Genomic DNA, 21,621 nt, shown 5'->3' on the forward strand with positions numbered 1-21,621 from the left:
ACATATTAAATGTGTTGTTTAACTCTGGTAACCACAGCTGTGACTTAGTTAACGATCTCAATAAATCCTACTTAAATCAGAGACAGGGAAAAATTATGCAAATGAATTCTTATCTGTTTTTCTGCCCACGGCATATTTGATAACAGATAAAACACACTCCAAATAGTCTCCACTTAACAGTCAGGAAGCCATTTGAGGTTTTATTTGGATCAAAATCAGATACAAAAAAGAGCTTGATATATTCACAAATGGTTTTAGTTCAGAAAGAAACTGTACATCAAAATGAGTCACAGTGAAGAGCTGGCATCCCCTGACGGAAGTGAATATAAAAACAGTTACTGACACACCAAGCCCATGATTAGAACAGAGAGTAATTGATAATGACAGAACAGTTGCCTTGGATTCAGCCACAAAGTAAAAATTTTTGTTGAAAAAGCAAAAATACACTGGTCTTGAAGATGGCTATTTAGATGAGCTTGTAGTTCCATAGATCCAATGGGCCCCCAAATTGAACCAATCTCAGAGTCTTCCTGTGTGCAGCATCACACCCACATTCATCCGGGCAGGCGGACAGTGTCATCGGTCACATCTTGCAGCCAGACAAGATATCTTCCACTAATCTCTTGTAAACCCAGGCATCACCCTTCAACCGCTGTCTCCGGATGCCCACCACGTCAGGTCTCTGCAGCAGGCACACTTCTAGTTCAAACTGCATTGTCACTTTGCCAAAATCAGACTGCGTTTGACACTTTAGTGTGTAACTGTAAGACACAAGACACCAGCAGTTAGGGAGCCCTAAGTGTTCTGGATGATGCAAGAGGGTTCCTGAGCCCCAGGAGCTGGGGGAAAGTGAGGCATTCTTTTGCTCTAGCAATCCACTCCCCATAGTTTCCCACTGGCCTGGCTGTGCTACAGTGCTGAGTGGCGACCCTAAGAGAGCCGTGATCACAGTGCTCGGCTCTCAGACCACAGGAAAGCCTTCCTCCTCTCCCAGCTGCACATGACACACATGCCCCGGCAGCCTGGCATTTTATGTGTAGTCCAGGAACATGAGGCCATTTCTACAACGTTCCCAACAAAAGAAAACAAGGGAACTTTAGAATATTCTTCTCTCTGAGATGTGTGACTTTCACTGGCGTACAGCTGAAGCAGTTAACTTTCTAGGAAAAGACTTGCCTTCAGGTTTCTCTAATACATGTGTAGACATTATGATTACTGTAACACTTTACAGTAGAAAGGAAAGCAAAAGACCGGGAGATGGTCCTGCTGGAAGCATAGGGCATGCATATCAAAGTTGCCAGGTTCCCTTCCCTAGCGACACAAAACAGGGCCTTGACTATGAAAGTGGCACAAATTGAACTCATATAAATAAAATTATTATTTACTTTATATTTTAAATGAGTTATGTCTTACTGATCTTCAACACATAACAGCCACAAGAAACACTAGAGTTTATTTTAGATTTAAGTTCTCTTAACCATTTAAGCGTATGATTAGGCATCATTCCTCAGAAGTATGGACATTTCTGGTTTGTTTTTTGACACAGGGTCTTGTAGCCATGGACTCCTAGAACTTGTAAGACAGAGACAGTTCAAGGTCATCCCCTGCTCCACACTGCTACTTAGGACCCTTGAGGTCAGCGGAGCTACCTGAGATTGACTCAAAAACAAACAAACAAACTAACTAACTAACAGAAAACCACCAAACAACAAGAAATAGTATCTTTCCATGTAGCCCAGACTAGCCTGGAAGTTACTGTATAGTTCAGTCCGGCCTTAAACTCACAATAACTTATGTGCTACTAGGCACAACTGCAACTGATTTTATCACTTATCAAGTTTCACAAAACATTACAATTTGTCTTCCTTAGTTAGAGTGACTTGGGGAAAGGGGACATAATGCCTTAGAAATAAACAACGAGTCTGAGAAATGTCGTAAGGAACACCCTATGGCGAAGGGTCTTCACAGGCAAATGAAGCAGTGTGGCTCTGTGAGACGTGGTCCATCCTTACCAGAGAGAATGAGCTACCACATCACATAGGAAAGCTGCCCTTTGCTTTGTCACAAGGTAAAAACAAACAGAAAGGAACAGAACAGAGTCAAGACCCTTGGTGGCTCAGGACATCAGGAGGTCAAAACACTGGGTGGATGTCAGCTAGTGATCTGCTGCCGAATCACAAGCCAAAAGGAGCGATCATCCCCAGGCCTCGGAGAGTCAGCCAGAGCTTCTGGGACCAAGGAAACAGCAAGAGTGAGTCAGAGAAACATGTTCTAATGAAGCTGAAAAGAGAAAAGCAAGAGTTCACATAGGTAGCACACCTGCAGCGCCTGAGTAATGATCCCTTCACAAAGGACTGCCTAAAGTCTTACTCACGGCCACAGCCACACAAGCCTGTAGACCCAGAGTTGGGAGGGAGAGGTAAGAATCGAAAGGTTAAGGCCATCCTGGATTAGTTAACTGAGTTCCAGGCCAACCGGAGATAACCTAGAACTCGGGGTGCTGAGGCAGAAGGATCAAAAGTTGAGGCCAGCCTGGACTACATACAGTACAAGGTCCTGTCTCAAAAGGCTAAACAAAGAAATTCAACTCCATCTAAATGATCCTATCTGCATGCGGTCAGTATGTACACAGCTGCTGTAATAAAGGCATTTAGAAGCTGCTGTGATAGCATACTTGTAATCCCAGTGCTTGTGAGGTGGAGGCGGTCCAGATCGGGAGTTCCAGGCTGGCCTGGGCTACGCAGTAAGGCTGTGTTTCGGATAAATGAGTAGGGCTGAAGAGACGGCTCAATGGCTAGGAGCAAACATTGCTCGTAACCCAGGCTCAATTCTCAGCTCACAGTGATCTGTGACTCTAGCTCTAGGAGTCTGATGCCCCTCTCCTGGCCTCTGTAGGCACCAGGCACACATATGTGATAGACATATGTACATGCAGGCAAAACAGCCATGCACATGAAATAAATATAAAAATTTAAAGACATACATTATTGAAATTCTTAGAAACAATTCACATGATCAGAAGAGACCTACCTCCTCAGACCATGAGGCACACTCGGAGCCTCTCAGCAGGGACACTCAGTCAAAATAACTTCCTTAATTTACCAAAACTCCATGAGGTAGTCACAAAGACGTGAGCTACAAATTTTTACTTGTCCAAAGTGTCTTACTGGTTAATAATTCAACTGATAAATAGTAAAAATAAAGCAGAAAATTATAAGATGTACAGGATTGTCTTACAACAAATGCAAGTCCCGGTTTCCCAATTCTGAGATGGAAGTCCAACCTTGAAAGTGGTGACCATGAGTGTTCTCAGCTCATAAGACAATCCGCATGAGCAATGGCACCAGCACAGCCCCCTCTGGAGAGCGGCGGTCGCAGGGCATTCTCAGCGGGGCAGGAGGGAGAGAGAGCCACAGTGCGCTGACAGGAAGGGGGAGAGTGGCAGCATCGGTGGCAGTCGGTGAGCTTCTTACCCTTTCTGTACGAAGTCCACGTTCTTCTTTGGAAGAATAGCCATGATTTCACTCAGGAGCTGGTCGGGGTTCACCAGGCGAGTTGTAGTCACATTGTAGTGCAGCTTAGAGAGAGAAAGGTTGAGGACTTGAACTCCGCAGCGATACAAAAACCCAAGACAACACCTTTTCAAATAAGAACACTTGAAGAAAACACAGGAGGGCCAGCCAGCCAGCCAGCTGCATTAGCACAGCAGCGGGGTAGCCAGGGAGACTGGCTTCATCAGAAACATCCCCATTCAAATAAAAAGTGCGTGTGTGTAGACGTGACATACATGTGAGCATGAGTGAACCGCACTGTGTATGACATTGCTCCCCGTTGGCTGTTCTGTGAGCTCCGGGGACTGAACACTGAACTCAGCTCTCTGAGCTTCCACAGTAGCATCTTTACCCACTGAGCCTCTCACCAGCCTCATGTCAACTGTTACATGTTCATCTTCCTGTCTTACCAACCTTTTACATTTTTCAACTTACATTTTCACTGTGTGTGTGTGTGTGTGTGTGAGTGTGTACACTTGTCTTTAGAAACAAGGATAAAAAAGGAGGGTGTGAAATCTCCCTCCAGGGCCAAGGAGAGCTGCAAACAGGGAGTGGAACCAGCCCAAGAGAGAAGAGTGCTGCGGTCACCAAAGCGAAAGGGAGTCAGAGAGCTGAAGAACTTTGACACCAGACACAGAGATGCAGAATTTGGCATCTGCCCTGCTGGTTTCTTAGCTCTGACCCAGACTTTACTTGCTATGTTCCCTTCCCACGCTATTGGAATGGTAATGTACATCCGTATCATTGTATGTTGAAAGTGTGTGACCTGCGTTCTGGGGGGTTAACAGTTGAAGAGATTAGTGTAAATATCAGAAGAGACTTTAAACTTTGGACTTTAAGTAATGTTAAGACTATGAAAGACTTTGGGATTTTCAAAGTTGAACTGAATTTGTGTTTTCATTATGATATAGCTACAAGCCCTATGAGGACCAACAGAATGTCACCACTGGTCTGAATAAGAACAGCCGCGTGAACTCATATCTTTGACTAGTCACCAGAAAGTGGAACGATTTCAAAAGACTGTGAGGATTAGGAGCGTGGCTTTGCTGGGGAAACTGTGTCACTGGGGGTGGGCTTTGGGGTTCAGAAGCACATGCACGATCCAGAGGCTCTCTTCCTGCTGACTGCAGATCACAGCTACCTCTCCAACACCATGCCTACCATGCCAGCTGCCATGCTTCCCACCATGATGATAATGGGCTAAACCTCTGTTAGCAAGACTCAACTAAATGCTTTCTTTTATAAGAGTTGCCTTCGGCATAGTATCTCATCACGACATAAAACAGTGATGAGACACTTTTTTGTTTTTGTTTTTGTTTTTCAAGACAGGGTTTCTCTGTGTAGCCCTGGCTGTCCTTGGAACTCACTTTGTAGACCAGGCTGGCCTCGAACTCAGAAATCCGCCTGCCTCCCGAGTGCTGGGATTAAAGGTGTGCGCCCGGTGAGACACTTCTAATAGGTTGTTTTCCCCTTCCCCACCAAGTATCTTGTCTACACCAACAGCTTAACTATTTTAAAGTGTAACAGGGTTATTAAATAAGAAGCGAACCTCTTAGCCAGACTTTGGGGCCTTCCAGTCTACCTTCCCATCCTGCCTCACTGTTTTACCCAAACATACTACAATGCAAAGTTCAAATTAGGACAGCAAAGATGGCTCCGTGAGTAAGAGTTTACTCCCAAGCAGGACGACCAGAGTTTGCTATTCAGAAACCACACAGTAGAAGCAGAAGCCAGATTCTCACAAGCTGTCCTCTGACCTCCATAAGCAGAACTATTTTTAAACAACTGTTTTTTAAAAATTCAAATTTACTTTCCTTGAATGTAAATATTTCATGAGAACCTATAAAGGTATCTGTGTGTCAGGGACTCTGTAATGTGCCAGCCAAGCTCAGGTCTCCAGCCTGAAGGCAGATCTTCCTTTCCCATATATATGCCATGTACCCCACCTCTATGTTGTCCTGTGATCAATCTGTATGATTTTAAAGTATTTGAATTCTAGTTATATGTTCTTTGAAGAGGGAGACTATACCTAAATTACCTCTGCAGTCTTTAAGAAAATATTTTTTAGGTTTTTACTTTATGTTATGTGTATGACTGTTCTGTCTGCACGTCTGTGCACGATATTTATGATATGTGTGCCTCGTGTCTGCAGAGGCTACAGAGGGCACCAGATCTTCTGAAACTAGAATTGTGGGTGGTTATGAGCCACCATGTAGGTGCTGGGAAATGAACTCAGGTCCTCTGCAAGACAAATGTTCTTAACCACCGAGCCATCTCTCCAGTCCACCTCTGCATTCTTAAAATCTACCATATAAGAACATGCAAGTATTAACTACTCAAAAAAAGTGCATAAATGAACTAATAAGTAATTTTTTAAAAGAACAGTAAAGTTACTTGATATAGTTGTTTTTAAAAAGCAAAAAGATCTACTGGCAAGACACCTAAGTAGGTCAGAGCGTGTGACATGTGTAGGAGGAGCCAGTCAGCCTATCCTGACTGGTGGCCCATAGTGGATATCCCACGCACGCACGCCAGCTACCTCTCCCTCTGGCAACTATGAAATCCGCCTGAGTCCTGGAAACAAATGACGACAGAGCCCATGACTGGAACAACTAATCAGACGGTGCCGGCTCCAGGGAACGAGATGTCATGGACCAATAGGACACGGGTGGAAGGTACAAAGGCACTATCCGTCCTGCAATAAACCAGTCTGCTTCTGCCTCTGACCTGACTGTCATTGACTCTGCACCTTCTTACCCCCTACCAAGGACGATCTCAAGGGGCTGAGGGCCCCAGATCCGCAAACCTGACACCCTGTGTTAGCCCCTGGATCAACAGTAACATGTACACACATGTACACACATGCATGTGTGCACACACAGGGACATGGGAGGTGGGATGGAAACACCCCAGACAGACAAGCACGACACATGGCAGCACATGCCTGTGACCCCAGCATTTGGCAGGCTGAGGGAAGAAGACTGCCCTGGTTTAAGACCAGCCTGGGCTAGAGACCCAACCAAACAGAGAAGGGTGGGGCTCGATACACCTATTAAGAGTCAGCTTCTGAAATCTGTAACAGACTCTGGCCCACCTACCTTTCGCCTTCTGGGCCCATCTTTGGCAGAGCCCTTCTTCTTGCTCCTTGTGAGCGCTGTGAGAACCTTATCCAGTCCTCTCTCAAGGCTCCCAAACACATTGGCTCCTTTCCTTTTCGGGGTATCCTCCATGTGTGCCTGGTTGAGATCCACGTCCATTGAACGGCACCTTAAAAACCAACAGAGCACTAATGGCACTGCCCTGCTGCCCTCACAGTTCCCGTGCCTGACCCTCCATACACCAAGGGCCATAGGCAGGTGAGCCAGCCAGGTCACCTCAATCCTCCTGGGGAGGGGACACTAAAGCCATCTCCCACAGACAGGGCCTCCGCCTGCCGCATCAGTCTCCCTTTCCTTTCATTTTGTTTCTATTTTTGGGAGATGTCGGGGATTGAACCTAGGTCCTCATTTATACTGGGAAAGCATTCTACCAATGCTTCTTTTTACTTTTTATTTTTGTGATAGGATCTTCATTAGGTTACATGGGCTGACCTTGAACTTGTGGTCCTGCCTCAGCCTCCCAAGTAGGTGAGATCCAGGCCTATGCTATGCCACAGGCTCAGCCCCTTCACTTTTTTGTTTAAATCAAACATAGAGACATCAGAATACCACATATCCTCCTAGGGCCAACAACTGCTAATATTTGGTCAGTGGCTTTCTCTGTGCATATAGACACTACACAGATGAAGTACATTTACATACTTGCTTAGCCACCAGAAGGTATCATAATTCTTCTATTCTGAAACACTGCAGCAGCGTCCAATAACCAGTTTATATTCTATTTTCTCCCAAATAGATCATGCATCTAAAAATAATTACAAAAGCAATGAAGGTTCACCTATGCCTTGGGACTCTCCATCTAAGAGCAGCGAGGTAGTTCTCTTTGTGGTCTAAATTAGTATTTTACCATTTGGGGGCATGCTGATGGTTAGTGCACCTGTACTCCACTGGCAGAGAAATGGACCTAAGTGGCCTTGGAGAAGGAAGTGATGGCCAGAGGCAGGGTCCCTGCCTTCCTGGCTCACTGTGCTGGAAGTCATCAGTTTCTGACTCCATGCTGTTCCAGTAGCCATGCTCAGCCCCAGGCCGTCCTCACACAGATCTGCCCGCTTCCAGCAGCATCCGTCTTGGCTCCCTCTGCCGATTTTTCTCCCCGATGAGAAGAGTAATCCCATGGCCTACACTAAAGAATGGAGTCGGAAGAGCAGCACTTACCTCCTCTCGGGGCTAATGACACCTGTCGTTAGTGTGTCTGCTCCTGTGGAATTCCCTGGTGTTCTAACCAGGGCTTCTCTCGGGCACTGGGCTGTAGCTATTAGAAAAATAAACAGAAACCACATGTAGCTGACAGGGCTCCAGCATGGTCCGCAACAGACACACATCAACAGATCTGGTTACTACTGACTAACGTCTTTTCTGGTCTAAGTTTTATACTGCTGGCATGGTGGCTGAGCGCTCTACAGCTCTGTCAGCTGTACTGAGTGGAAGAGCACTTGCTTAGCATGCTCAACGTCCTGTGTTCAAGCCCCAGTAAAAGTACATAGGCTTTATTCCCTTTAATGGTAATATTGATAACATTTATTAAGTGGGGGTTTTGTTTTGTTTTTAACTAATTAATTCTATTTTCCCTAGTTTCACAGGAACAACAACAACAAAAAAAGCTAACTAAAAGTGGCTATTTAAAAAGTCTTTATCTTTGTATTCTAACAGAACATGTTACCATCCATAGCTGTCCTGTGACAACTACCACTGCCTGGACACATAGGAGTCACACGCAGGGATTAATATTCACGCCAAAAAAACGTAAGATGTACTCGTGGGAGCTGCCAATTGCATCTTCAGCCACTTGCTCTCTGTGGAAGCTCTTGTATTTAAAGAAAAATCGCTAATATCAAGCTTTTCACTAACACAATGTTGCAAGGATAAGCTGTGTAAACTACACTGCAAACTGTCCACATTCCAAAACCTTTACAATCACTTTGAAAAGTATCAATAATAATAATAATAATAATAAAGTATTAAAAAGCCCTGTATGGCCAAGAGGTTTTCTGTTGTTGTTTTGTCTGTTTCTTTTAATCCCTGAATGAGGTTTGAGAAATGGCTGGATTAGTGTGGTGGTTTGAATATGCTTGGCCCAGGGAGTGGCACTATTAGGAGGTATGACCTTGTTGGAGTGGGTGTTGCCTTGCTTGAGAAAGTGTGTCACTGTGGGAGTGGGCTCTGAGACCCTCATCCTAACTGGGTGGAAGCCAGTCTTCTCCTGTTTTCCTTTGGAACAAGATCTAGAACTCTCAGCTCCTCCTGTGCCATCCTGCCTGCACACTGCCATGCTTCCCTCCATGGTGACAATGGACTGAAGCCTGGAGCCTGTAAGCCAGCCCCAATTAAATGTTTGCTTTTATTAGTTACCTTGGTCACAGTGACTCTTCACAGCAATGAAACCCTAACTAAGACAGTCACCGGCTATAAAAACATGAAAACCTGAGCTTAGGTCCTCAGCACCCAGTGGGGAAAAGAAAGCCTGGTGTGGTTTTGAATGAACTTGTAATTCCATCACTAGAGAGGTAGAGGCAGAGATAGGTGGGCTCCTCATGTGTGATGTCCGACCAGCTTAGCCAAATAAACTTCAGAGCCCACTAAAACTTTCTGTCTCAGTAAAGTAGGTGGCTCCTGAAGAATACAGTCAAGGATGACTTCTGGCCTACATATTCATTCTCTCTCATTCTCATCCCCTCTCGCGCTCCCCCTCTCTATCCCCGCCTCTCTCCACCAGGCAAAATGGTGCAATCTACAAGCCTAGCACCTGGGAGGTTCAGAGTCTCACACAATGCCATCAAGTGTATGGCTGGCCTGGGCTACATGAGAGTCTGAAAACGCAAAGATAAGCTGGGCAGTGGTGTCACGTACCTTCAGTCCCAGCACTCTGCTGTGAACATGGATTACTTGTCATGGGGAGACCTGATCCCAGCAAACTGGCCTCACACTGACACAGCAGAATGTGTCCAGATGAGACAGCAACCAAAACACTAAGTGTCCTGGAGAAATGGTCTAAAAACTGGTAGATATTACACCAAAGAGGACACCAAGAGAAAGAAGCGTCACCTGAAGTCTGGGAAGGAGTCACAGACTCCCCTGCCTTCTGAACTCCAGGACACTACTGAGGGGCAGGGCAGGACCAGATTACCAGGACGTAGAACCAGACAGTAAGAAGAGCTCAGCAGAAACGCCAGCCTGACTGAGTCCCAGTGAGGGTGAAGTAGGCTGAGCCTGGATGCAGGGCCTCAGCAAAGCACCCCACTCCTCTAAGTCTCCATTACTACACATGAAAACACGGCAAGCTCTAAGTTGCTATCCTACTGCAATGACTCAGTCACACAAATGTGACAGAGGGGCTGGAGAGATGGCATAGCAGCTAAGAGCGTTGGCTGTGCTTCCAGTGAGGGCCAGAGTCTGGTTCCCAGCACCCACATTGGTGGCTGACACCCACCTGTAACCCCATCTCCAGGGACTCCTTCCTCTCTCTGCAAGACTCCTTGGGTGCACACACGCACACGCACGCACACACCCCTAAAATAAATCTTTAGATGTGGAAAAGAAAGTAACGGCACCACTGTGAATTACAAGTTAGGTATTATCTCCATTTCCACTAATTCAAGTATCTGAGATAAAGGCAGCTGACCCACCCCTGAAGCCAGCCAACAAGGCTACATATTTCCAAAAGCCAGTGTATTATTTATAACATTAAGAGTTACATTTGAACCTTTATATCTCGGCTTACTTCCTATCAAATACCTTTAGCAGGTGTTGTGAAGCGGGTTGGCGAGGTGAGTATTTCTCTCTTATACTGCTTCTTACTAACTGGAGTCTTCGGCTCAGAGAATACAAACTGCTCTTCATTCTTCACAGAAGACTTGGGAGTGCACACATTTTCTTTGTCCATTAATTTATTTGCCGCTGCTCTGCGCACCCCTGGCATTGGTGATTTAGATGCTACATAATTTGATTCTGCCAAGTGTTTGGTAACCTAGAGGAAAAAAGGTCCAAGATAAAGTACACTAAGGAGAAAAGTCTATTTCTTTACGATATACCTTAATAATCAGTAAATTACTTGTACTGTTCTTATTAAAATTCAAGGCCACCAAGAGGACATTGCTGGCACACCAGGATGTCTGACAGTGTCTTCAGTTCTCCTTGGCACAGGTAGATCATCTGTCTTTTCTACTAGCAGGGATTTCCCTATTTCAGAATGGGTGTTTAAACACACTCAGGATCCCAGACAATGCTGGGAATGACCACACACAGCCTATGTCATGTTTCTTAATACCTACATTGCCATGGTTTAGCTCTAATATGTACCAAAAATAACGTTTTCTCAGTGATTGGGACAAAAAAAAAAAAAAAAAAAAAAAAGGTATTAGAATACTCTTTGCAGATGGTGGTGCACACCTTTAACCCAGCACTCAGGAGACAGAGGTAGGTGGACTGCTGAGTTCTAGGCCAGCCTGGTCTACAGAGTGAGTTCCAGGACAGCCAGGGCTACACAGAGAAACCCTGCCTTAAAAAACAAACAAACAAAAATTCTAACAGGGGCCGGGGGAATGGCTCAGTTAGAAAAATAGCTGTTGTACATGCATGGGGGCCTGTACTCTGGCCCCTAACACCCATGTAAAAGCTGGGTGTGGGTGTGATTGTTGTCTATAACCCTGGGGAAGGCACTAACACAGGCAGATCCCTAAAGCACAGGAGCCAGCCACTCTAGCTAACTGCTGAGCTCTGGGTTCAACGAGGGATCCTTGTCTCAGGAAATGAGATGGAGAATAATAGAGAAGGACACCCAATGTGGACCTGTGTGTGTGTCTGTCTGTCTGTCTGTCTGTCTGCCGTCTGTCTCTGTGTCTCTCTGTCTCTCTCACACACACACACACACACACACACACACGCTTGTGTGTGTTCCTACTAAATAAAAATAAAGACTCAGAATCAGACCAGAAAAATATTAGCTATCAAAATGACAAATGAAGAGTATATATGTTAGTGTTTAAGATCAGACTATAAGAACAAGACAACAGAGTATTCTGGTAGCTTATAAAGAGAATCAGAACCTACAGAAATTATAAAAAGGGATAAAAATAATAAATAGTGTCTATATCTAATAGCAGACTAAATATAAATGGAAATGGAATTCTAAAACAGGAAAGTAAACATAAGGAAGGGACCTAGAATGGAGCTTAACTCATAGCAAATAATGGTCTCTAATCTGTGCCAAGGCCCTTGACGCATCCTCCACAGGCCACTGTGGAGTCTACAGCATTCACAGTCACATGCACATACTGAGTGCTTAGGATAGAGGCTGCAGTGAAGTCACATGACACAACACAAGCGAGCGACACCAGGAACACCACCACATGCTGATGTTAAGTCAGTCTTTGATCCTTGTATACTCATAAACATTTCACTTTTGCCAAATTTTTCTCAACTCAAGAGTTCAGTTCAACTCAAGATAAATAGATTGGGATTAAGAGATAGATGCTCAGTTCTAGACAACTTAAGTATAAGGGCAATACCATAGAATCAACAGAGATAAAATTACACGAACTACCCAGAAATTCTAAATTGAAAAGTATAGTAATACTTTAAAAAGTACATGTGCACAGTGGTATAGAAGAGGCATGAGGGGAGCTGCCTGAGAGCTACACTGTATGTTCCAGGGGAACCAGCACTACACTACAGAGTGATGGCGAGGCCCTACCGGGGGAGGGCAGGCACGCATGGGGTGTGCTGCACGTGCACGCACATGCACACACACATACACACACACTGGGGGGGGGGAGGGGGTGACTGACTAATTAGAATAATTCACAGCATTGTCAGGAACCATTAGAAAGGGAATCAGCACACTGGAAACAGGTGGGTCAAAATTACTCTGAAGAACAAAAAGAAAACAGAACAAAGACAAAACTTACAATGAGACAAACCTCACATTAAAAAAAAAAAAAAATCCTGGCCGTAAAGTCCCGTATTTGGTGGAACAACTCTGAACCGTGCACCTAAGAAGTCCAACAAACGTGAAGTAGGATTCAAACAAGAATTGTTAGAGGAGGAAAACACCTCTGCCACTGCCCTGAGTTAAAAGGAAAAGAGTTCACAGAAGCACATAAGAGACCCTTGAGAGGACAACAGAATTACTGTGTCACAATTTCTGGTGGCTCTATGTTGTAAAACACATAGCTAAACACTACAAGGGCGAATTTCAACTATTTAACTACATGCAAATTACAGTTCATTCAAAGAGGGCAGAGGCAGTGAAGTGCTCTAGAATGGAATCTTGCTTTTCTTAACTTGGAAATCACTGACTTCCCCCTCATTAATATTCCAATAATCTCTCATTAATGTCTTCAATGGCTTAGAGAGTAAATAAATTTACAAGCACAGACTTGATTTCCTGTTGGACTGATGTGTTTATAATTAAGACTTGCATTCTGCTTTAAGTAGTAATAAAACTACCCACCTGTGGTGTCTTCGGAGCTAATAATTTACCTTCACACAATTCATAGTCTATCAATCCAGCCACACAGTTATCATCACTTGTGGTCATATCTTCCAGGCTCAGATTCTTTGACTATTAATTTAAAAAGGCAAAAGAAGTTAGCAATAACAACACCGGGATTCCAATTTTACACCAGCATATCCCAAACACAGGGAGAAACTCTGGAAGCAGAAACAGAGACAAGCTAGATGTTATATGGAAAACGACTGACTTAGCTTGTCACTATTACACAGCAATATTAGACACCTCATTTGCAAATTTACAAGTATAATCTCACCAAAGCAGAAGCTGGAAAAGACATAACCTCTGACACCGAGGAGCACCTACCAGGAGCCAGCATGAAGCTCAGTAGGTAAAAGCGCTTGCCCTGCAGTCCTGGTGACCTGAGTTTGATCTCCAGAACTCATGGAGGTGGAAGGAAAGAACTCACTCCACCAAGCTGTCCTCTGACCCCCAAACCCTGCCATGGCATGGATATACACCCCCCACACATATATTATGCAATCTCAATCAAAACTTTATTTGTTTAATTTTTATTTTATGTTTAAGAGTATTTTGTTTGCATACAGGTCTATGTGCCCCATGCATAAATGGTGCCTATAGAGGCTAAGAGGGTGTTAATTAAAAAAGAAAACATTAAAAGCAACAGTACAAGTAAGTTTTAAAAGCTCATCATTTTGGCCAGGAGTAAATTAGCTTTAAGTAAGATTACCCATAAATAGGACACGTGGGCTCTATGGTAACACTTTGCCCATAAACAGGACACGTGGGCCTTCTGCTAACACTCCCAGCAGAACACCTTACTTTCCTTCATCCTTCCCCTGTACAAACTAACCGTATGTTAGACAGCCTAAAGACTGAGGCTGTGGAGTACTACTGAATTCCTAACACCTACCTACATCCCTTTACCCAGACTTACAGCTAATTGAGTTCAAGGCCAAATCTTCTCATATCTATATATTCCTCAAACAGGGAACCTTCCTACCCTCTCACTTACCCTGAGAGTTCTCCGGGGTTGCCGAGTACTACCAATAAGAACTCACTGCATACGTAGACTGCCAGGCTGAGAAGAACACTGATGCTAAGTCTAGGGCAGGTCGGGAGAAGTTCAGTGTTCTGCAAAGGATGGCAGTGATGATTCTATAGCAGGCAAAACTGCCAGGCAGCGTCCCTGACTGAATGAGTCTTCTTTTTTTTTCTTTTTTGGTTTTTCGAGATAGGGTTTCTCTGTATAGCCCTGGCTGTCCTGGAACTCACTTTGTAGACCAGGCTGGCCTCGAACTCAGAAATCTGCCTGCCTCTGCCTCCCGAGTGCTGGGATTAAAGACGTGCGCCACCACGTCCGGCTGAATGAGTCTTCTTGTTGTTTGTTTGCTTTTGTATTTTAAGACAGGGTTTCTCTGTTTAGCCCTGGATGTCCTGGAACTCACTCTGTAGATAAGGCTGGCTTCAAACTCCTCTGTCTCTCAAGTGCTGGGATTAAAGGTGTGTGCCGACACACCTGACTTGACTACACAATTCTATACAGGAATTCTTTCTCTAATTTGACATTTAGTTATTTGAGTGTGTGTTTGCTCAAACATGAAGGACAACTTATGGGAACCAATTCTCTCCTATCCCATGGAACCTGGATACCAAACTCAGGTTGTTAGGTTTGGCAAGCCCAATTTGGTGTCTGAGCTCTGCTAATTACATTTATCTCGCCATAGTTACTATTCTCCCTCTTTTCCATTTTTCTAAACTCAGACTCAACTGCTGATCCAGTTTGAATCTCCCAATGGTGGTCACTCCTATTTCCCAAAGTCCTCACCTTGACCACTTACTCTGAAGCCCATCCACTGAGGTACACAGTTCTTGTGTGTCTGTGTTTTCCCTCAGCACGACTATTCCAAGAGCAAGTACCAAGTCAGATAAATCTGTTCTCCAAGGCCACGGTGCCTGGCAACACTACTGCCGACAACTGTGTGGTCTTCAGTGATTCCTGACTCAGACTTTAATAATTATCTCTATGAAAGCACCGTCAATTGATTGGTAAGTCAGAATTACTAATTCTCTTAAAAACAAAACCACAGTAAAAGAGGCCATCCTATCAGAGTGCAAAAAAAAAAACTATACAGCCTGCTCAAGTTCACTAATTAGCACAAACAGCTAAAAGGAACTCAAAATTTGATTTCTGCTTATTTTCTGATCACTAAAATGTCTATTTGCTATAAAAATTGGTTCAGTAACATGACTGCCCAAATAATACAATGGTTAGGTAAATATTTACTAAGTAGTGAATGGAAGTCAGGTGTATCTTCTCAGATCTTCCCACTTGGATTCTTTATGTATCAAAGAAGCCATTTACTGAGACCATGTAAAGGCAAAAACAAGAAAACCCAAGGCTCAGAAGAGTGCACCAGGGATCTTAACTGAATATATCTGGCTAAAGTCATTATTCTATGGAGAGGTAAATCATCCCTTCCTGCAGTTACCCAGAAACAAAGCTCATATTTTTATGTCCTCCTGGACCCAAATGAATCTAAAGTTAAAAGGGTTTGACCCTTTAAAGCATCCAGAAAGGTGATGGGCTGATTCACTCCACATACAGGTAAGAGCATGGGGCACTCAGCAGCCTCATAGAACTCTCCAAGCCTTCACAGACCCCACTCCATAGACTTACACAGTGGTCAACTGCCCTGACACTCTTACTCCAGAGTTTGGTCAAAATATCAAGAAGGGAGGAAAGACAGGAGATGGACAAAGTCTGTCAGGACCCTAACATCCACCTGACCCACAGCTCATCACTGACAGGCCATGAAATAGTTCTAAAGGAGGAATTAAAACAAACTAGAGACCATGAAGGCAATGACTTTAACATATTTAAAAAGTTTTGAGATCTTAAAAAGGGGGCTTAACTTAGGGCCTTTTGGATTATATCAAATAAATATAAAGAAGATCAATTGTGGTTTTCTGAGGATAACAAAAATACATTTTCCTTTCTGATTTTTTCCTTTGGTTCTCTGTGATACTAGGGATCAAACCTAGGGTCTCAGGCATGCATGCTAAATGAACCCACTACCGCTGAGCAACTGCCGCAACCCTACGGTATGTCTCCTAACACTGGAGTCAGTAAACTGCAGTCTGAATTAAACTGAGCGAAGTCTATATTCCAGTATCCCACACCCACCTAACAAAGTCCTCAAGCAGTTTGTTTTACAGATAGGGTCTCATTCCATACCCACAGGCTGGCCTGAATTCATATATGTAGCCCATGCTGGCTTCAGAACACAGTAATTCTCCTGCCTCAGCCTTCCAACAACTGTCCGTTAGATTTTAAGCAAGAGTGGGCATGCAGGGAGGGGCTCCAGAGAAATAGCTGGAGAAGGTACCAGCCTAAGAACATAAACTCAACCCCCTGTGACAATCAGTTGTTAAAAGCTCTCCTCTGAGCACCTGCATGCTGTGGCACGTGTGCACACACGCAAGCATGAGACACACGCACACAGACAAACAAACCCTCTTCTGGTGTGTCTGAAAACACCTGCAGTGTACTCATACACATAAATAAATAAGTCAGACAAACAAATAAACAAACAAATAAATAAATGATATAAAATAGATTTCAAGTATGGAAGAGAGAACTAAACAGAAAACAAATCTGAGTTAGGAGTCTAGGAGGAACGACATGTTGTTTACAATACAGAAACTCCATCACTATCAACAGTCACGACAGAGGAAACACATAAAAGAATCACAATTTGCTTAAAACCAACTCTAGTAGAGTTTACGTTGCTCGAGCTTTGACAACTGCAGAAACCTAAATCTCAACAGTGAGATAAGCATGAAAGTGTTCATAGTCAAGTAGTCCGAGCCATATAAAATGCAGTACATCATGTGTCCACAGGCCTCACTCCCTTTTAAAGCCCTGTCAAGTACTCAGAGCAGAGACAGGAAAGACACATTGAAGAGTTAACTTTATCCAGGGCCAAAGAAATGGTTCAGTGGACGAAAACACTGGCTTCTCTTGGAAAGGACCAGGATTCAATTCCCAGCACCCAGAAAGTGGCTGACAACCATCTTTAACTCCAGTTCCAGTGGATCTGACATTCTCTTGTGGCCTCTTCCAGCACCAAGCAACGCACAGTGGTATATACAGGTATGCAAACAAAACACTCATATACATTAAAATAAGTAAACAAATCTTTTAAAAAGAGGAATTATATCATCTGTAGCTAGCTAGCAGGTTTCTAAGTAAATTCTATTACTTTCTTTTAGTTAATCTATTTCCCAATAAGCACGATGTGCTATAAAAGGACAAAAAAGGAAAAGGAGAAAGGGGGCAGAGGAAGGGTTGTTTAAATGCCATATCAAGTTCAGAACTCCCACTTTTCTCACCACGATGTTTAAACCCCCTGGAAAGAGCACAGTGGTCAAGTACTTGGCTGGATTTCAATCCCAGCACTGCAGAAGACACAACCTTTCTTGCATCTGCATCAGGCTTACTCATACTGGCGGTGGTGGGTCTGCTCGTGACTAAGGCTGCAGGCCAGGTGAGCAGGTGGCCACACAGGGCTTCTACAACTTGCCTTTGGAGTGGTGCTGGCGCTTCCACAAGAGAAGGACGGGAGCTGTAGACGAGCTGGCTTCCCTCGGGCCTTCTTGGCTAGAAGCAGAAGGTAGGTGGCTGTGAGGTGATCGTACTGCCACTGAGGGAAAAGGAAACCAGGCAGTTAACACACTCACATGTGTGAAGAAGGAACAGTAGTAAATTATTTACTTCGGTGCCACAGGCATTCAGAATTCAGTGAACAGTGTTGCAGACGCGACACTTAACATTTCTCCACACCACGCCTGCACACCTAAAACTGCCCTGCACAGAAAGAACTTCTAAACACCTAAAAGCTATTTTGTTTCCATTGAATATTTCTAAGCTAATTTCTTTTGTAGTTCAAGTTGTCTTATCCTCAGATATTCCCCCACAGAACTCTTAGTATGGAAAGTAAAAATTTTGATCTATTACAACATCTTTCCTACATACATCTTCCCATCTCCTCCTCTGGTAATTTTATCATTTGCAGCTAAATCAAATTTACATCATTAAGACTTTATAAGTAGCATTCACAACTAAAAAGAGGTAGGTTTTAAATACTGTATTGTTACCCCAATACAACAAGTCAGAATAGAGACCAAGAGGTGGCCAATAAGGGCCTTCTAGAGGAATTTCAGAAATGTTTCAGATTTCAGAAACCACAAATGTTTCAGATTTCAGAAACCACAAATGTTTCAGAGGCAAAAACTATGGCCATATACAGAGGCATGGGAGCTAGACTATGTGTATGTATGTATGTGTGTATGTATGTATGTATGTATGTATGTGTGTGTGTATGAATGAATGTTTATAACATCACTAGTTAACTGTTTAACAATTTATGAGACACAGGGCTAAGGAAGTGGCTCAATGATAAGAGTACTTGCCTAGCACTTGCAAGACTCCATCCCCAGCACCACAAAAGTAACAATAAGATATCGGGGAAGTACACAGAGTATCTAAGACGGGACACACACACACACACACACACACACACACACACACGACAGGACGACATGACAGGGAGGTACTCAGAGCAGCATCACCGCCTCCAGGATTAATACCAGCCACACTGGTTGGCTACAAGCCCAGCAACCAAACCACACAAGAACTAAAAACAAAGACACTAAAACAGAAGAGAAGTAATAAAGAGTCGCGATTCCTGTATTTTTCCTTTTGATGTTTTAGAACTATGCCACCCCTGAAATTAAATTTTTAAGTGCCTCATTTTTCTAATTCTACCACAAATTGTAATAGTCTTGCCTCTCAACCTTCTCAATACATTGGCTAACCCACCTCCTCCCTTCTAGAGACATTTCCCATTGGCATTCCCTGTGCCACCTGCCAGCCTAGCAACTTTTTTCTCCATGCTACAGTGTACCCAGGCAGTCTTCTTTCTTGACTGACACTCTTGTGGAGTTACCATCCTCCAGTAACTTCCTGAGGGTTGACATGAGGTAGATGTTTTGAAATTGTGCATGTCTGATATATGACAGCATATGTCCTTATGACTGACTCTGGTTTGGTCAAGTAAAGAATTACAAACTAATAACAATTTTTATAGTTTGGAAGATACTATTATTCCTTTTGATTCTAGCATAGCTGTTTTTAAAAGTCTAACGCAGGTTGGATGGTGGTAGCATATGCTTTTAATCCCAGCACTTATGAAGCAGAGGCAGGAGGAGCTCTGAGTTTGAGGCCACCCTGATCTACAGAGCAAGTTCTAGGACAGCAGGGGGTACATAGACAAACCTTGTCTTAAAAAATACACACGTGCCGGGCATGGTGGCGCACGCCTTTAATCCCAGCACTCGGAAGGCAGAGGCAGGAGGATTTCTGAGTTCAAGGCCAGCCTGGTCTACAGAGTGAGTTCCAGGACAGCCAGGGCTACACAGAGAAACCCTGTCTCGAAAAAAAACAAAAAAAAAAACCCAAAAACCAAAAACCAAAAAACAGACCACACGTATATGCATGCATCCATACATATATACATACTAACATACAAACACACAGTCTAGCTCCCATGCCTCTGTATATGGCCTTAGTTTTTGTCTCTGAAACATTTGTGGTCCTCCCCAGCTTTCTGAAATCCCTCTAGAGGAGACATTGATTTGTGTATCTGTTTTCATCCACAATGCTAAATCCTGGTCCGTTTTCTTTGATGGTTCCCCTGACCAGGCCACTGTTTAGCCTTCTCTTACTACTATTAACAATGTCATGATACAGCTTTCTTACCCCTTCTCTCAGTTTTATGTCTTTTGTTTCTTACTCCTACTTTTGAAAACTTCACCTTAACTTCATTTTCAAACATTTCTACTGAGTTTTGGTTTTTTTTTTCCCCCTGTGGAGAGTTTTGAGTTCTGAGGGCTAGCACTTAGAAAGTTCTTTATGAACACACCTTAATCTTTTTTAAGAACTAACTAGCTTCCCTTAGTTCTGAGAATATTATTCTTTTTACCCAGTTCCCCATTCCCTGCATTATGTATTCGATTACCATGCCTTCCCATTCTCTTCCTTCTTCCTTGCTAACTGACCCTTTCCCGGAATTCTAGAGCGCAAGTCAGTGCCCCATTACCTCTTCCCTCACAAACAGGTGGCCGTCGGCTTTCTCCCAACTCCTCTTGTCCTCTGCAACCTATTTCATAAATTTAAAAAATTTCTTGATGTCCATTTGTCTCCTGTTTATATATGTATCCTAGAAAGCTTTTGATTTTTTAAAGTCCTTTTCTATTGTTTTAATGAGATTTCAGAAAATACTTACAGACTCAAAGTTAATTCAGACTACGAGCTTCTGTCCTTACCAAAAAAAAAAAAAGCACAAACTTTTAATAATGGAGTAATATTTAATGCCATGATGTGCTCTCAAGAGGGCGTGGCACAAAAGGCATAGCTTTTGTTATTTTGTCAGTTAATATTTTACATAGGCTCACATGTAATAAATGACTTGAAATTTTCATGCCAGTCCTTTCGATCTAGAAAGGGAATAAAATACTGTATGTTGTGATAATTACAGTGGAATTCTGACTATTGTACACATCATAGCAGGGGGCAGAAAAGACTTCAGAGAAAGAACTGCAGAACTAAATCCTTCCTTTTTCCCAATTATACTAAAATCCTCCACATCCATCGGGTCACCTGTGCTGCCACCTTTTGAAAACAAATTTATAAAAACAAACAAACCCTGTTTGAAAGACACAGAATGGGCTGGAGAGATGGCTCAGTGGTTAAGAGCACCGACAGCTCTTCCAAAGGTCCTGAGTTCAAATCCCAGCAACCACATGGTGGCTCACAGCCATCTGTAATGGGATCTGGTTCATCTGAAGGCAGCTACAGTGTACTTAGATATAATAATAAATAAATCTTTTAAAAGAAAGAGAGAGAGAGAGAGGGAGGGAGGGAGGGAGGGAGGGAGGGAGGGAGGGAGGGAGGGAGGGAGGGAGGGAGGGAGGAAGGGAGGAAGGAAGGAAGGAAGGAAGGAAGGAAGGAAGGAAGGAAGGAAGGAAGGAAGGAAGAGGATAAGAAAGACATTAGCTAGCAGGCTGTACAGCACTCATCCGGACACCTGAGGTCCTGGGTTCAACCCCCCAGTACCACCAAAATAAAAGAGGAGGCTGTCACTATACTAACCTAATCGAAGCACTGTGAATATTTGAGGACAGTGCTCTAGATATTTTGAACAGACTTTCTATTCAGCTTTAAGAACGTCCCTATGTCCCCGGTAGAATTACCTCACAACAGTTTATGTGTGTTCTCTACACGTGCCTGCGCTTCCTCTTTCCCTTGGCAAAAGCCATCCACTTATAAACGCTCTGGGCTGTGGTTCCTTTGTACCCTCTGATCCGATGAGGGCCCGGG

General features: G+C 43.7%; 1 protein-coding gene across 1 annotated transcript in view; it reads right to left on the reverse strand.

Annotated features, from left to right (window-relative positions):
- Nucleotides 1–200: 200 nt before the first annotated feature.
- The window catches only part of Melk (maternal embryonic leucine zipper kinase), a 55,025-nt gene continuing 33,604 nt past the window's right edge, over nucleotides 201–21,621 (reverse strand). The window contains exons 12-18 of the mRNA XM_021159944.3: nucleotides 17,765–17,884; nucleotides 13,158–13,268; nucleotides 10,442–10,673; nucleotides 7,865–7,961; nucleotides 6,650–6,818; nucleotides 3,474–3,577; nucleotides 201–761 (exon numbers count right to left, since the gene is read on the reverse strand). Of these exons, the coding sequence (XP_021015603.1) occupies nucleotides 584–761; nucleotides 3,474–3,577; nucleotides 6,650–6,818; nucleotides 7,865–7,961; nucleotides 10,442–10,673; nucleotides 13,158–13,268; nucleotides 17,765–17,884 (1,011 nt within the window). The 3' untranslated portion in view covers nucleotides 201–583. The remainder of the gene's footprint in view (nucleotides 762–3,473; nucleotides 3,578–6,649; nucleotides 6,819–7,864; nucleotides 7,962–10,441; nucleotides 10,674–13,157; nucleotides 13,269–17,764; nucleotides 17,885–21,621) is intronic.

This window comes from Mus caroli, unplaced genomic scaffold (genome assembly GCF_978045245.1).
Source record: "Mus caroli unplaced genomic scaffold, Mus_caroli_1 scaffold_6, whole genome shotgun sequence".
Classification (NCBI taxonomy): Eukaryota; Metazoa; Chordata; class Mammalia; order Rodentia; family Muridae; genus Mus; species Mus caroli.